This window comes from Gracilinanus agilis, chromosome 4 (assembly GCF_016433145.1).
Source record: "Gracilinanus agilis isolate LMUSP501 chromosome 4, AgileGrace, whole genome shotgun sequence".
NCBI classification, from domain to species: Eukaryota; Metazoa; Chordata; class Mammalia; order Didelphimorphia; family Didelphidae; genus Gracilinanus; species Gracilinanus agilis.
In genome coordinates this window covers 172,526,272-172,543,755 of record NC_058133.1, presented here as the reverse complement: position 1 = coordinate 172,543,755, position 17,484 = coordinate 172,526,272, and the positions used below count along the sequence as shown (strand labels likewise).

At 43.9% G+C, this 17,484-nt stretch overlaps 2 protein-coding genes across 3 annotated transcripts in view; one reads left to right on the top strand and one right to left on the bottom strand.

The window, feature by feature from the left end:
- The first annotated feature begins 2,723 nt into the window (after positions 1–2,723).
- ZNHIT3 (zinc finger HIT-type containing 3) lies at positions 2,724–8,686 on the top strand. Of its 2 annotated transcripts, XM_044674290.1 has the most exons (5): positions 2,724–3,025; positions 3,207–3,238; positions 3,913–3,993; positions 6,271–6,351; positions 8,036–8,686. In XM_044674290.1, exons 1-5 carry the CDS (start codon positions 2,943–2,945, stop codon positions 8,230–8,232), a joined length of 474 nt encoding a protein of 157 aa, XP_044530225.1. In that variant the 5' UTR covers positions 2,724–2,942; the 3' UTR covers positions 8,233–8,686. The 2 variants fall into 2 exon arrangements, with proteins under 2 accessions (XP_044530225.1, XP_044530227.1); XM_044674292.1 differs by lacking the exons at positions 3,913–3,993; positions 6,271–6,351.
- The window catches only part of MYO19 (myosin XIX), a 65,537-nt gene continuing 56,552 nt past the window's right edge, over positions 8,500–17,484 (bottom strand). The window contains 8 exon segments of the mRNA XM_044674289.1: positions 8,500–9,300; positions 10,840–11,130; positions 11,604–11,689; positions 12,479–12,608; positions 14,300–14,455; positions 15,363–15,383; positions 15,545–15,610; positions 15,612–15,657. Coding sequence (XP_044530224.1) covers positions 9,172–9,300; positions 10,840–11,130; positions 11,604–11,689; positions 12,479–12,608; positions 14,300–14,455; positions 15,363–15,383; positions 15,545–15,610; positions 15,612–15,657 — 925 coding nt within the window. The 3' untranslated portion in view covers positions 8,500–9,171.

The window sequence follows — 17,484 nt, the reverse complement described above, 5'->3', positions numbered from 1 at the left end:
TAATCCAGCCCTGGTCATGAAAGAAGAGAGAGAAGAGGCAGAGTTTCAGAATTTATAAACAATTACATGAAGATGCAAAGGTAGACAAAGGGAAAAGCATTCTGGATATACAGAAAGGAATTCTGGGGTACATAGTTCAAAGCACAAAATCTCCATTTATACAAGTCCTACTGAGGACCTTTTTTTAAAAAAATTGGCCTTATCACAAGTAATTGAAAAAGAGAAAAGGAATTAGAAGTGAAAATTTTAATTTATCCAATTAAAAAAGAACAAAATTAGTATTGTCCAAAGCTTACAATGACTCTGAGTGAGACTCTAAGTACCACATTAAAGTTCTCAGGCAGTAAATAGCTGAACCAGGGTTTAGACCCTGGTCTTCAGTCTGCCAAAGTCATTGTGCTTTTCACAATAAAAGGAGTCTTTCTTTTAGGTCTTAAGTGATAGGTTTCCTTTGTTTGTTTTTAAAACAGATAGTGGAAGCCTTCACCTCATTCTTTCCCATCTCTTGCTCTCTCTGATATTCTTCCAAATTCTAGGAGGTTGGGGATATACACAGTGAAAACAGGTTGGGGAGGCAATGACCCCCATTTGTTCTATTCCACTGAAGGCTCAGGTCAGAATTTGAGCCATAGTCAGAGCAAGACAAAGTAGTGTCACCTAAAAGGTTTGGAGGAGGAGCAAATTAGGGGTCAGGAGGGATGGGTGGAGCATTAGGGTTGAGTTGCTTGAGCACTTCATGGGAACAGACCTAACAGCAGAACAAAAAGTAGACACTCAACCCTTGTTACCTACTCAAAGCCTCTGGTGAATCATTGTATCGAAAATTGAGACAAGGGCTAAAGAGGGAAGGAATCATTTTCTTTTTATTTCTTGAGAGAACTGGGGGCATCCAGCTTGGCAGGAAGTACCTACCCCAGACTTCCTCCAGCCATCAGTTTGACTGGCAGGGAGGGGCCCTCTCGACTCCTCCCTCAAGAGACTTTAGAAACTAACAAGAGAAACCCTCCAGCCGAAACCTAAACATTTCTTACTGGCCTTAGTTTCCTCCCTGTATTCTGTCTCAAGCCTCTGGGAACAAACCTGTTTGAGCTGCCCTCTCCTACATACCCCATTTCCTTTATCTCCTATATACCTTCCTTTACCTTCATTCCTCCTCCAATCACCTTATAATCACCTAATATCCCCTTTATCCTTCCTCACACCCAAATTGCCTTGTTGACCCACTCAGATTACCTTACCTTACTTCTTGATAACACTAGTCCTCCTCACCTCACCTTGATTATTGCTTGGCTTCCAGTTTGCCTTCCTCAAATCTTTCCCCATTCTAACCTATGTTCCATTCAGCCACTAAAATCCCTAAATTATTTTCTTAAAGCACAGGTCACTCCCCATTACCATCTCCATACTTAGTAAACTCCAGTGGCTTCCAATTGCCTCCAAAAGCAATGCTCTGTTTGGCATTCAAAGCCTTTTTTATCCTAGCTCCTTCCAACTTTCCATTCTTCTTACATTTTACTCCAGGATAAGTATTCTTCCATTCAGTGATTCTAGCCTCCTGGCTGTTCCACAAACAAGACAGTCCATATTTCAGCCCCAGTTATTCTCTCTGGCTGTCCCTATACCTGGAATGCTCTCTCTCTTCTGATCCAACTACAGACTTCCCTGGTTTCCTTTAAGTCCCAAAGAAAATTTCACATTTTTTAAAAACATTTATTAATATTCATTTTTAACATGGTTACATGATTCATGCTCCTACTTTCCCCTTCACCCCCCCAACCCCCCCACCTGTGAAAATCTCACTTTTTACTAGAAGTCTTGCCTTCCTTCTGTTAATTATTTCATATTCAACCTGTATTTAGCTTGCTTTGTATATATTTTTTGCATGCCTTAAATTTTAAGCTCCTTGAAGGCAGGGACAATCTTTAGCTTTTTTATATCCTATGTACAGTTTTTGGCACATAGTAGACATTTAATAAATGTTCATTGATTAATTGGAGGGGGTGGGGTGAAACTCAGTTTTATGTAAAGTCATATGTAAACAAGAATGTAAATCATCTTGGAACCTGATCCAAGGACACCCTTCCCTGAAGACTGGGAGAGGAAGCTTAGGATTGCTTTGAACCCTTGGCTATGACCTTGGAGAAATCTACATCATAGAATTTAGAGATAGAAGGAGCTTTAGAAATTAGTCAATTCCCTCATTTTAAAAATAATCTCCCTCAATCATGATGTCCAGAAATTCATCCTCTAGCAAGATGACATCAACTCTGAAACACATCTCCTCAGTACCACTGATTTTGGGGGCACCTTTTCCTCTAATTGGAAGTGAAAGGTGAACATAGGAGAGCTTCTCCCCGAACTTCCATTTAAGGAGGGAATCCGAGGCAGTCACTCATCATTTTCCACATTGACCGCAGGACTTCTTCAGGCCCTTGCTGTGCCAGGTACCCATGCTTCCTCCTCTTCAGCTTCTTTTTATGTGCTGTCGTCCCCGATTAGATTGTGAACTCCTCGGGGGCAGGGATTGCCTTTTGCTTTCTTTGTATCTCCAACTCTTAGCATAGATCCTGGTACGGAGTAGGACTTAGACCTTAAAGATTATTGATTATCTTCCATTTCAACAGCCTCCGAGAACTACTAAGTACCTTTCCGGCTCACACAGCTCCAGAGTCTTGCCTACCTCTAGCGAACGTCGTGGTCTTTCCAACCAGGTTGCTCACCCAGTAGACGATCAAATTCTCGGGCTGTACTTTCTGATTCCTGTAGGCGGAAAGGACGCGGATCGATTCGTTTGGTCTGATTTTTAGGTTTGGTTAGTCCGGAAGTCGCGGGTCCGGAGGAGGCGGATCACAGGGTCTTCCCAGTTCTCTCGCGATACACTCATTTAAAGGGGCGTGGCAGGAAGTCCTATCTACGATTGTGCAAAAGGTGCAGTGGCGGAAATGTCTTCGCTAGGTCTGGTGTCGGTGTGCGGCGTGTGCGAAGAGAGGCCGAAGTACCGCTGCCCCGCCTGCCGCGTCCCGTAGTACGTACGACTTCGGCAGGGAAGGGATGGGATAGCGGGTTGGTCCGTATGCGCTCCAAGCCAGGACTTGGGTGGGGGTCGCAGGAGGCCGGGCGGGGGGGAGACTGCAGCAGTTTCGGGTCCCGTCTCCGAAGGAGCCCGCTCTCCTGCCCTAATCCGTCCATCCCTGGTTCTCTTGCAGCTGCTCCGTCCCCTGCTACAAGAAGCACAAAGGTAGGTAGGGTCTCGGCACCCCCAGATCTCCAGCAAAGCCCCTGTGACTTCTCCCGGCCAACCCTGAAGCCTCGGAGAGCTCCCTACTTTCTTCCATCCAGCTCTGTTCCTCTCTTACTTCCCCATCATCTCCTGTCTCTGTTCTTCCTTAATTCTTACCCATCCTTTCGCTCTTCCCCTCTCTGCCCCATGCCGTCTCCCCGTTGTCTTTTATCTTTCGTCTTCGATCCTCTTTCCCCCACTCTTCCCTTCTGTCAGCTTTCTCCTCTCACCATTCTATCCTTCCGCTCTGTCCTCTCCTGTTCTCTAATCCCACTATCTTCTGCTATATAGTCTGTCTTTTCTCCATCCTCTCCTGCCCTTATCCCGGATCCCTTTACTTCTTCCTGTCCTGTCTTCCCCATGCACTTCGGACCCATTTGACTCCCCCACACCCGCCCCCCAGTTTTTTCTTTCATTTCTTTTTTCCCCTTCCTTATCTCTGTCCTGGTCCTTTCCAGATTGTCTCAGAACCACTGAAGAATGGTATCTTTTACTTCTTCCTGTATTTTGAACTGTAAATGGGTGAAGGTTGATAGTGCATGCCCCTGCTTTTCTTCTTAAATTCCTCCAGGCTCATGCTTGCTTGGGGTTGGCCTGTATTCTATAGAGACCTTGATTTTTAATTTTTCCAGAGCAATGCATCTCCAACCCCTCACCTGTTAAGAAAGATTCGGACAATCGTTTTGTGAAAACAAAGTTTTTGGAGGACAAAGGTAAGTGACTTTTTGGAATCAAGGCTTAAGGAGTAGATTAGGGAAACTGACCTGAAGAAAGGTGAAGAGTAAGGAGGGGAGATAAAACCAAACATTTACATGACAAAATTGTGCCACATCTTTGTGTGGGTGGTTACATCTCAGGCATGCATAGGGATGGGATCTGAAGCATCCTGGTTATCTAGGCCTTAAGAGGATTTGAATAATGTATTTAAAAAATTAAAGGAGCCAGATTGTGAAGAACTTTAATTCCAGCCAGAGAAACTGATCCAGGTACTAGGGGTCACTGAGTGGGGAGGGAGGTGGTGATATAGCTAATCCTGTATTTTATGAAAACTACTTTGGTGGAGGATGGATTAGAATGGGGTTGAGATGTGATGCAGGGAGACCAATAGTAGCTTTAGCAATGGAGTAAGGGAGACCTGAACTTGCTTTTAGGCAGAGGGAAAAGGCAGAACAGAAAACTGAAACAAGGCCATAGGGTGGGATGGGAGCAGGACTACGAGTCGACAATTTTGAAAAGTAAAAGTGAAAACCCTTCTGAAACATGGTGGAAGGAGGAAAGAGTAGGTAATATTCAGAGGAGGAAAGTTGAGGTAGCTCACATGTGATGTTCTTAATAGTAGGATGGGGTCATTTGCTAGGAAAGAAAGGACTAAGGGGATATAATGGGCCAATGTTTGAGGAAAACAGTTTGATAGTGAGGGAGTGATAGTTGGAGCAGGATATAAAGTATTGATTTGTAGTGGAAATATGATGGCCCAGTTATGGATTTTGATTATTCAGCTGTTTGGGTTTGGAGAAAGCCATCAAGAGGGAATCTCCAGGGTTCAAATTGGTAAATGAATGGAGTTTGGCCAAAAGTCCTAGGTGGTATTGGTGCTACTGAGGGGGCAGTTGGGCAACTCAGCTGATTGAGAACCAGATCTAGAGAACTCTGGTCTCAAACACTTGCTAGCTGTGTGACCCTGGGCAAGTTACTTAACCCCCCATTAGCTAGCCCTTAAAGTAGAAGGTAAGGGTTTAAAGGGGGGAAAAGGTGCTCCTGAGAGTGAAGGTTGGCTGATGTCTTTCTGCTTTTTCAGTTTAGAGATTGACAAGTACCAACCGTATGAGAGGCCCCACACTCAAAAGAAAGGGTGGCAGATCTAAGGATGGAGAGTTCAATTAAGTATTTTATTTAGCACCTACAAAACTACATGTTTGAAGCTATGCTAAGTGCTGTAGGGGGATGCATAAAATGTAAGCCTCTCTGAGGAAGGTGGCAGAATGGGTCCAGTAGGAACTCTTGCTAGGTTATCCCTTTGGGAAGTTTAACCTGATCTTCTGAGTGTTCTCTCTTCCTCCTCAGAATTTCTTGGAGGGGCATGCCATCTGCATCCCTCCTTTGCTCTTTTCACACTCTACTTTGCATTCACTGATTTGTCCCATCCTCTCTTGTAGAAGGTGAGCTCCTCGAAGACAAAGCCTTGTTTTCTCAGCTCTCCAGCTCCTAGCACAGTGACTTGTGCTCATAATTAAGAACTGCTTTTTTGCTGAGCCTGTTGATGTTTCATTAACAAATAGCCTGATATTGTTGATGAACACAGGAATACTAGCATAACATTTTTCTTCTTCCTCTTTTTTAGTGTTCCATGAATAGTGTCCAAAATAATGAGTGTTGGTGGGGATGGAACTGGTTTCACTATTTCCTCCCTAGGTGACTTCCACCCAGAAAACTTTATGAAAATCAAGTATTTTGGAATCACAGATTTGTAATGTTGTTCACTTCCCTTTACTTGTTAGGCAGTGGAGCCCTGGAGAATCAAAGATCATAGAGTTAGAGCTGGAATGGACCTTATAGGCCATCTAATCTTAATGCTCTTTTTTTTAAACCCATACCTTCTTAGAATCAGTAGTAGGCAGAGCAGTAAGGCCTAGGCAGTTGGAATTAAGTGACTTGCCCAGGGTGACACAACTAGGAAGTGTCTGAGGCCAAATTTGAACCTAGGACCTTCATCTCCAGGTCTGGTTCTCTAAACACTTAGCAACCTAAACTTCTCTTAAATACCCTTTAATTTGCTGATGAGGAAACTCAGACCCAGGCAGTGAACTGTGAGATTATCTTCATAATAGCTATGCCAGAAGGAGATTTGAACCTATGCCCTCTGTGGGTTGCACTATTTGCAAAACTCTTCTTGTGACCATCTTAATGGCATTAAAGGACTTTCCTTCTTACTTGGGGGGGAGGGGGAGATAAAAAGAAGGGAAGTTAGCAAATAACATTTTTCTTCTTAGGTAATGATTGGTCTGTAGCTGATATCTTAGACAGTGATGACGAAAAGGATAGAGTGTCTATTCGGAAACTGAAGGATCTGGGTAAGCCAATGTCATTTATTGCATCTAATCTTGTATGTGGTTTAATCAGCACATAGCATGGAAAATATTTGTATTTATTAGGCTAAAACTTAACTAAAATCTATAATCATGTAACAATTCTTGACAGATTAAGAGGATCTTTATAGCTCTCTTGTGTAAGGGAACTGTTTATAGATCATTACATGCAGACTCTGGTTTCCCAAGAAATTTCCAAAAAATATTGTCATAGTAATAACTCCCTGTAAGGAATTATTTTTCCATAATGCATTGAAAAGGACACTGCTTATTGCTGGGGCATTGGATGAGTCACTTCAGCAACTTTCTGAACCTCCTCAGTTCCCTTCCTTAACCTGTAAAATGAGGGAGTTGGACTAGATCAGTGATTCCCAAAATGGGTGCTACTGCCCCTTGGTGGGTGCTGCAGCGATCCAGGGAGGTGGTGATGGCCACAGGTGCATTTATCTTTTCTATTAATTGCTAGTAAATTAAAAAAAAATTAATTTCCAGGGGGCTAAATATTTTTTTCTGGAAAAGGGGTGGTAGGCCAAAATAGTTTGGGAACCACTGAGCTAGATGATCTCTGAAGGCCCTGCTGCTTCTGATCAATGATCTTATAATGCTGTCTTTGGGATATTCAAAGCACATTTCTTGCTGAATTTCTATTATGACTAAAGGGAAGGAGACTAGTTTATTATTAAACAAATTATGCAAAAAGTGAAAAAGCTTGAATACTGTTTAATGAATAATAAATTATAATGCCTACATGTATTTCAAGCACCTGTAGTTTTATTGTTAGGATACTACCTTGTCCCACTTACGCATGTGTGTGTGCTTTGAGTTAAATCAGAACTCACCAAGTTTATTTTTAACATGGAATACTAGGCTACAGCAGTAAATTCCAAATAAGCATCATTGTAAATTTAGGCCTTTCTCCATGTGGTGCTGTGGCTTAAAGTTCTGTATGATCATGAGCTAGTGATGACAAGATAAGGATGACAAGTTTCTTCTATTCAAACTTGGCCTGTGTGGGTTTGCCGAAGCAGTAGGTAATGTTGGAGGCTTAACTCCTTCACTTAAGTACCTTTACTCCAGAGCAACTGCCTTATTTAGCCTCATAGCAGCAAGACCTCAGAAATGAAGTATAACATGTGTATGGTCTGGTCTTATCATTAAGCTTGCTCTGGGGCCCACTCACCTTAGTACTGATGGAATGTTATGTCCTCTCTTGGGGTAAGGGGGGGGGGGGAATATGCATACAAGCAATTCTTTATTTGTGAAGTACCTGGTAAGAACTGGTTCCTGAAATGGTAGAATTTGTGACAGAACATTTTTCCTCTCTTGAAACCCAGGTGGCTTTAAAAAAAAGTTACTTTTTTTTTTTCTTAAAAACACTCTGAAAACAAGATCCTTACTCTAAAATTATCCTAGTAGTCTAGCATTGTTGGTTTTGTATCTTGGATTTACTTCTGATGCTGATAATTTCAACTTCTGTGTGAATGATGCAATAGATGATAGGGCAGGTAATAAAGTAGCTAGGTGTGGTTGAAGCTTTAGCCTAGTAAAAGCTGCTTCCTCTCTTACATTTGACTTCCAGAGACCCTGTGCCCCCCCACCCCCACAATCAATGGGTCATTGCCTTTAGTTCTGCCATACTCACCCCTCGAATTCTTGTCTATTTTTCAAGGGGACTCGAAGGAATTAAGAAACTTATTGACCAATCCCCACCTCCAACAGTTGCTGGTCAGCATTGACCAGGCAGAAGACAAAGAGACACTTATGAAAAGCCACATGCGAGAGCCCTTGTTTGTGGAGTTTGCCGACTGCTGTCTGAGAATTGTTGACCCTCCTGAGAAAGAAAACACTTTGGATGTAGAGGGATGAATTCCTGCCAGCACAGAGAAGGAACTGGGCAGCCTCTTGGAAAGAGGAAACTGGAGGTTGTCTCCCTACTCTGGAATTTTGAATAGAGCCCTAAGCAAGGGAATATTCCCTAGAGTAGGAGCTCAGCCTGAGAGGCTGGCTGTAGTGGAGCAGGAAGGCTTGAGACTTTCCAGCCTCTGCTTTTTACCCCACCAGTGAGCAGTGTGCTCAAATCCAACAGAGATAGCTTATCTTGTGATAAGAAAAGTATTGGTTGGCAACATGGACTGGTTTTTAAAAACATTTTATTTGTTCATAGTACATATCAAGACAAGCCTAGGAGAGGGGCTTATTTGGCAGAGTTTGTCTCCCTCTCATATGCATCTGAATTAAAACATCCTCAGCTTGGCTCAGCCTGTTCCTGGATGTGACTTGTAATAACATTTAAATAAAATGGAATTGCTGATTCATCTTTGATACAGAATAAGCTAATCATTTGAAGTAACTTTAAATAGTTTGATTTGGGCCACATTCCCACTCCTTCCCCCAGGACAATGTACAGAACTGAGTGGCTAAGTTTTAGCTTTACTCAACAGAGCAGTAGGCACAAGGGTAGGGATAGTCCTAGTTCTTCTGTAAAAAATCTGCATTGACCCTTTTTTTCTTTTCCTATCTGAAAGGAGCTACACTGTGGCTGGGGAGGGAGCATGTGCCTGAAGGCCCTCCCCATTAGAGCTAGCTGCTAAATGTGGTCGAAGTCAGTGTTTCTAAAAGCAAAGCTGGGCTCAGGGCACACAGGGAGATTTGGTCTCTCAGGTATAATCCAAGTCCCTGGGGGAAGGTGACTGGGTGTCAGGAATATATTGTGCAACTCACAAAGGCATCTGGAGGCCTAGCAAAAGTGCAGAGACTCACCCCCAATACAGGGGCCGGGGGTGGGGGCCAACAACCAGAGAAAAATCACACTTCAATCAGTCTGTGTCTGTCCAGGAGGATTTGATTAAAACCAGTGATGTCACAGTTCTGTGGCTCAGGGCTGATGTTGGCATAGAGCAAGGGTGACTTCTTGCAGTGAAACCTGATGGAACCCTAGAGAGACAATAAAATGGCTCTTGGCTTTATTCCCTGGGAGAACACAGGCCCCAAACACCCACATTACACCCTAAACCTTCTAATAATATATTCCAGAGAATATTTAAAGGACACTCATATTTTCTTCTATTCATTTTTCAGTTGCATCTCATTCTTTGTGACCCCATTTGGGGTTTTCTTAGCAGAGATACTAGATGGTGGCCATTTCCTTTTGCAGCTCATTTATAGATGAGGAAACTGAAGAAAATGGGGTTTAAGTAACTTGTCCAGGGTCATCTCACACTTGCTAACCAATAAGGTCAGATTTGAACCTAGAAAGATAATTCTTCCTGACTCCAGGCCCAGTGTGCTAGCCAAGATCTATTTTTTACAGCCATGTAAATATAACCAGTCTATTCTCTAGTCAGAGTAGTAGGTTGAATTAAATTAGCATTCTCTCCTATTTAGCTTATTCATCTTAACTAGTAAATGAAAACAGATTCATTTGGTTAACTAGCTAATCTCGTTAACTAGTAAGGGCTGTATTCCAACCACCTGGGAAGGACAGTTGGGATTCCCAAGTTGTGCTTCTATATATTTTAATACTAACTTTTTTTGGCTGGGGAGAAGAAGTAAAAGAGGGGAAAAGGGAGCTAATATTTAAAGGAAGTTAATTTTTGCCTTGTTAATTGAAAACTGTATTTGTGTTTTCCACAACTCTTAATAGGGTGACGTTGGTGGGGGAGCCAGGTCAGCACTACCTACCTTCTACGTGGGGGCTTTCCTGAACCTTGCAGAAACTGTATTTTTTACACATTTATCAAATTTCAGCTCCCTGAGTACAGGGTTTATTTTTCTTTTCATAGTAGGCACATTGGTAATACTTATTAAACACTGGGGCTATGAATCAAGGTATTAGGGGAGGATTAAACAAGAGTTTTCAGAAAGCCACAGAAGTAGTAAAAGAGACTAGGTACATTCTCAGCTGTAGCTCTGAAAAGGAACTAGACAATGCTATTAATGCCTGTTTGCCATTTAAAGAAAAAATCCCTTGTCCTGATGTATCCCAGTGGGTTCCTGACATTTGTTTTATGCTGTAGAACAATAATGGGCAAACGTTTCAAAGAGGGGGCCAAAGGAAAGGAAATGCTCATCTGTCAGTCTGTTTCTAAGGCAAACTCTTTCGAAGTTTCATTGCATTGTGTCCTACTCATTGTATTCGTCAGATTAGGAATGATGTTGTGCAGCCGGATAGAACATTTCAGGGGGCCACATTTGGCCCACAGGCCGTAGTTTGCCCATCACTGGGCTAGACGGTCAGTGAGCCTATTAGAAGCACTATGTCTCTGGGGCTGGAGTGCTGGTCTTGGAGTCAAGAACTGAGTTTGAATCCTGTATCAAACCCTTACTAGAGTGACCCCAGGCAAGTCACTTGACCTCAGTTCCAGTTTGCTCATCTGTAATAATGGGGATAATAAGAGCAGAGGGCTATATAAATATTATTATTATTGTTATTAACATTAGCAGTAGTAGCCCCTGCTAGAAGCTCTTCCTTACCTGGGGCACTGCTCTGATGGAGGTGATGCCAGCCTGGTCATGCTGGGTGGCCTCTATCTTGTAGGTGTTGCTGTGACAAGGAATCTGTAGACAGGCCTGCAGGGACAGGTTCCTCCGCATCCCGATTACACCCACAGGTGAGTTTGACAGTACAAGGCCCAGGGGCCAAAGCTGGACCGTGGAACGTGGAGGCCATGGCAGTGTGGTGGACAGTGGAGGCCCAGGCACTCTGCTGAAGCAGCTTTCTTCCACATTATCCAGTTCTATGGATACTAGGGAATCCATTTTGGCCTTCAAAGAACACTCACATGAGAAGCCTTTTATTATCACAAACCTTTGCCCTGGCACTTGGCAAATCATTCCTAATAGCCACTATGAAATCTCTGTGGGTAGTGTTAGGGAAATAGAAAGTGAAGCCACTCCCAAAGGGTGGTAGGGTGACAGGGTGGTGGAGCCTGTATGCCAGGCCCACGTCTGCCACTCCTAAAGAGCCTGGCCTTCTCCACTTTGGGCCTTCCTTTTCTCCTTGATAAAATAAGGGAGAGTGAAATGGGGCAAGTCCTATTCCATCTCTAAAAACAGGTTTTCCTCTGATGGCCTTGGAGGAAAACACTGTGAATGATGAACATAATTTTATGAATGAAAGGCTAGAGGAAGCACCCAGGACTCTTTTTCTCTCCTTCCTGTCTCAACAGGTCGGCTATGCATTTATGGCTATCTCCCTTTCCAGAGAGAAAGGGCAAACTTGGGAAGAAGGTACTCACCCTCCATTTCCTCCAGGCACGCTTGATAGAGGTTGCAGCAGCATGTAGCCTTTGGATCCGTTTCCGTGTTAACCAGGATCGAGTTGCTGGTGGATTTATCACAGATCAGAGGAAAGGAATAAAGGGCCATTCAAGACCTGAACTTATTTGCCAAGGCTTGCCTCTGTTGTGAGAGTACCTGATGGCTTGAGCACCTAACCAAGGGTTATCTAGGGGAGGCAAAGAGCGGGTGCAGTGGCTCTGGAGTAAAAGGTCCTAGGTTCAAATCCCATCTTTGATACCTATCTGTGTGACTGGGTAAATCACCAACTCTCTTGAGACTTGGTTTCTATCTGTAAAATGTGTGTGTGAGGGTTGGCCTATGATCCACAAAGGGAAAGAGCTTCTGGAAGATCTGGCTTGTGGACTGGGGAGTCGTCTCCCCTTTTCCCTCCATATTAAGTCCCTCTGAAGCTGTCTAACCTGATTGGTATCAATAACCAAAAGAGCACACTACCAGCCTCTGCCATGGAATCAAGGGACTGTGTCTATGGAGCCAGGTTGCTCAGAATTTCTTCAGTGGGAATCTCTCCCCTTTAAATCAGGAGTTCTTAATCTCTTTGTGTACTGCTGATGATCCAGTGATTATTGTTTGGGTGGAGAATGAATGAATGAGAAGCACTTACAAATTACTTACAGCAGAGGTTTTTTGCCAAGAGTCTGTAGATGAAGTCTAGTTAGTTAAATGCATCATAAGGAGACTTGGTGCCAGAGGAATATCTGGCTTTTACCTATACACACTGACAGGTGCTTTGGCTAAAGACCGCCAGGGAAGCTGGTTTAGGGTATGCTGAGACAGGGGATTGGCTTCTTTCTTAGCTGCTGGGGCTTCTTACCTGCTTGGAGAAGAGTGGCTGCCCATCTCTGCTTCTCCAGCTTTCTGTGTTGATGCCGCCGCCAGCAGAACTGGATGCTTCGAGCACACTTATTCAGGGTCTGTACTCGCCAGTGTTCTAGCAGCTCCAGCTATAGAGACAGGAGGAGGGTGACAGGGGAAGGAAGGCCAAGATTTCCATTCTAATCAGATGGAGTAGAGCTCATGGTCAGACAAGATATCCAAGGGCTCTTTCGTTTTAGAAAACTGACTTTCATATCCTCTGACCACATCAATTGAGCAATGGTTATTATTCTCATAAATCTGACTCAGTTCCTTATATATCTAGGAAACGAGACCCAGTCAAAAACTGGCAACAGATTTTTCCTCTCAAATCTGCTATGGTTTTGTTTGTGCAAAACCTTTTAGTTTTATGTAGTCAAAATTGCCCATTTTATCATGTGATCTCTCATTGGGCAGGCTAAGTGGTGCCGTGGATAGAGCACCAGGCCTGGGAATCTGGAAGTCAGGAAAGACCCAGGTTCAAATCCAGCCTCAGAAACTTACTATGTGATCCTGAGCATGTCACTTAACCCTGTTTGCTTCAGTTTCCTCATCTGTAAAATAAGCTGGAGAAGGAAATGGCAAACCACTCCAGTACCTTTGCCAAGAAAACCCTAAATGGGTCACAAAGTGATTTAAACAATAATTTCTTCCATGCTTTCTCCAATTTGTTTATAATGTCATCTTCTAAGGGCTTTTTTGGTTGAGACCTACATATATATGAATGATATGGCCAGCCTACGACTACCAGTTTAAATCAAAAAGAGGTGGGATGGGGCAGCTGGGTGGCTTAGTGGATTGAGAGCCAGACCTAGAGACAGGAGGTCCTAGGTTCAAATCTGGCCTTAGACACTTCCTAGCTGTGTGACCCTGGGCAAGTCACTTAAACCCCCATTGCCTAGCCCTTACTGCGTTTCTGCCTTGGAACCAGTACATAATATTGATTGTAAGACATAAAGTGTTTCAAAAAAGAGAGAGAGAGATGGGATCCTAGAGACATCAGCTGCCAGAGAGACCCCCAACTCTTTCAACAAAATAAAGTTGGTGGCATCTCTCTTCTTTAGGACCAACCTTCTAATTCATCTTCACAGCTAGTTTCTCATCATCTCAAAAAGCAACAAAATAAGATAATAGATGGTATTTTATCTTGTGAGACTGATATTTAGTGGATGAAGGATGACATATCCTAACATCTTTCAAGGTTCTGTTCAAGTCCCACCTCCTTCAGGAAGTTTTCCTGAGTCACTCCAAACTATATGGAATTATTCCTTCTTGGAATTCCTACAGTTTTGAGCCTACCACACAACTGGTGTTTGATTTCATGTTGTCTTGTATTGTTTTCATTGCTGCATGGAAATAAATTATGCCCCCCACCAACCTAATTAGACTAGAAGCTCCTAGAGAACAGACGCTCCTTCTATTATGAGGGCATGTGGCAGGTTCTTCAACACTACTGGACTGACTTGTTGATAGCTTTATGATGGATGATGAAAACATTTGAGAGTGTATGTATACATGCATGCATATGTGTAATCCTCTTGGTGCTAGAGTCATAGGTGTATATGAGAGTAAAAAGGGGGGGGGGGAATGGCAAGGAAGCTCTGTCTTGTTGCTTGAGGGAAAAGGCCTCATTTTTTAAAAACTGCTCTTCCTTTTCCCTGGAGGAGTTTCTGGAGCTCTCCTTGTTCTCACTTGCTTTCTTCCCAGGTTCCTTTTTATTCCTCATTTTTGCAGGTGCCCCTGATCCCTGGCCTATATGACTGCAAAGAAGAGCACTTACCATAGGGTCAGTCATGAACACCTTGGTTCTTCCACAGTGAATTAGGCCGGGAGCCAGCCTGGCCTCTGGGTGATCTCTGAGAACAGTTGCTGTGTGAACTGAGTGGGGTAGAGTCAGAAGAATGTCCCTGATGAGGGACTGAGGCATGGCATCCTCCTCAGAGGTCAGCTGCTGTCCTGAAGGTCAAGAGACAGAGGCCCAGATGAGTCCAGCCTTGTCTAGCAGACAACAGAGCCCCATGAATGTCTGTAAGGTTAAGAGTATTGGGTTTTGGAGAGCACCCACACAGGCCCTATCATTGTCATACTCTCTGACCACTGGTTACCTTTCTGAATAGAAAGGAAGGCGGGAAGGCAGCAGGGTGGGGGACTGAAAAGGGCCCCAGCTGTTCTAGGTGAGTCCAACCACAGCTGTCTCTGCAGACATTCCAATGACCTCACTCTTTGTTGGTGTGCCCCAGGGTGCCAGGCAACCTCCAGCCACAACCATGCCAACAGTCAGATTTGCAGAGTGTTTGGATGCTGACCCAAGACTGCCAGGGCCCTGCTGGCCTCACCAAAGCTTGCTGTCCCTCTGAACAGTGCCATCTTACTACCCAAGAACCCCAGCCAACTTGGAGCTGAGTCCTCTTGGCCCACATACCTCAGACAGAACAGGAGCTGAGCAAGCCCATCATTTCTGCCCCTACAGCTTCTCCACCCTCTGTACAAATTGGAAAGTGGATGCTCAAAAATTATAGTACTCTTAGGAGGGCCTGACTGGCCTAATTTCCCCAAGATTGACTCAGAAGGACATAGAGGTTAATTACCTGATTGGTCTTACCGCACTTAACACCATCGCCTCTTTGGAGACAGATTGGCAAAGAGAGAAGCTGTGGAGGAGAGGCAGAGGTGGCAGCAGGAAGATCCTTTAAGATTAGTGACCAGAATGGTTTTGGCAAGAGAGACAGAACAGGAAGGCAGACTATGGAGACAGGAAAGGAGAGAGAGGGAGGTGGGGGAAAAAGCAAGGAAAGTAACAAACCTCTGGAAGATAACAAGAAAAACCCTCAGTTTTGTGACACTGACCTCTGGCAAAAAGAGGGCTCAACAGTCTCAGAAGAGGCACTGAGCCTGGAGGTGGGGATGGGGTGGCTCTCAAAAAGTCCTGAGAGAGATGCTGTCTCAGTGCTAGGGCTACAGCTGGACTCAGGGTATTGTGGAGACTGGAATGGGATTGTCCCCCCCCAGGTTCCCCCAAACTCACCAGAGGGCTTCCTTGTGGGAGAAGAGCTGGGTAGTCTGGCAGAGAGGCTTGGCTGGGGTGGACAAGACTTTCTTAGCAGGGCATACCGTTCAAGGAAACTCTGGAAAGAGACTCTGAGAACCCAAGGGAAACCATCAACTCATCACTGATGCTGGCCCTTTATTTTGAGATTTTTTTTTTATTAATGAGGATTCTACCCCTACAAGTATCAAAGGGACTATGAAGAGTAGCTAATCCAGCCCCAATCCAGATTGTGAATCTTCTCTAGACCACCCCTGGGAGTCATTCATTCAGTCTTTGCTTAAACAATTTCCCCTATAGGAACAGAGGGAACCACAGGAGTAAAAGCTGAGGAAGAAAGGATGCAGGCAAAATCAGACACTACTACTGCTAGGCCTGCTTACTGTGGAAATAAACAGCTCTTCCTGGCCTTTAGTAAAGGCCTGTCTCCCCCCAGGTTCTTCATTTAACCTTCACATTGTTCTTGCCCTCACTTGAGCACTTAGGGGTATAACTACCCCAGATCTTCGCTCGGGGTGGGGGTGTCGTCTCTGGAGGTGGGATGGCGTGGCAAAAATGGAATGAAAATGAGCCAGAATGCAAGTGGAATTGCAGTGGCTGTTCTCTCTGGTGCCATCTGCTGATTTTTATTTTTATACCCTTTTTTTCTTTTTGATCTCATACAGGTTTTGATTTTCCCATACATTCACTATCACATATTAACTTTTGAAATATCATATGATTGGCATTTACTAATTATCTTACTGTGGTTAAACAAAGAAGCAAGCTTGTCAAAAATTATTCATTACGGAATGACTTAGTTGGAACTTTATTATTTTCAGCCATCCGTTATGGTTATGGTAGTTGATTACATCAAAAAAGATACAATAATATCAGCCTGGTCCAAATTTTGTTCCCATTATATTCTTTCATTTTTCACTATTTTTAAAAAGTATGTTTGCTGTTCTTTCTGTTATGGGGTTAATAAGAATGCAGTTCTGGATGAGTGATTTTGTGCTAATTTGTCATTCCTGTTTTCCTTGTATTTCACTGTTTCCTTGGTCTGTGGGAGTTTGGGAACAAACCCAGGCCAGGTACATTCTTGCTGGGGAATTTAGAAACTTGCATTAACTCACTAACTGCTGGTTTATTGCAGGGATGATTCTAGGGGAAGTTTCTGTATTATGGGAGTTTATTTAGGGATAGTGAGTAATCTGTGACTGTGGTTGTTCTTGCCATGAACCTGCATTGTTTTCTGGTGTCTCCCTTGGGGCTAAATAAGGATACTGATTGCCATACAAGTGAATGCTATTGAGAAAAGAGTCACATAGGGGAAACCGAGTGAGAAATTTCCATCCTCCTGACAACCTGCTTTGCAGGTTCATCAGAGCTGGTGACGAGCTGTGCTAAACGTCACGGGCTTTGATGGCTTCCTGCAATGAAGTGACTGAACATCTGCTCTTAAGGACGCTGACTGGTCATGGAGTTTACGTGATCCAGGCTGCCCTTGGCACTCCCCAGAGTCCTTTTCCTGCCTAGGTGACCTGCTCATCAGCCAGGGGCCTCCCATCTCTATCCTGTTCCCTCTCCCTCTCTTTGGGCAGCCCTGAATTCCCAGAGTTCTATCTCAGCAACAAGAAGCTTTTAGAAATAATGTTGCTGTCATTCCCTAACCCTCCCTCTCAATTAAACCCATGGGAAAAGATGGGTCTAGAGTGCTACAAAAGAGGTCTTAGAAAGGATGTGGTGGGGGTGGGGAGAGGAATTAGATAAAAGGGCAGTTTGAATTTGGTATTCCCTGATTCCTTGCCATCATGTTTAATTCTGTGAATTGCCTCGAATCCTTTCAAACAGGTGTTTGTAGAAGAGGTTGGGGCTAAGTTTTAGGTGGGATTGGAGTTAAGTTTGAAACTGCAGCTTCATCTCTTAACTCTGTCTTC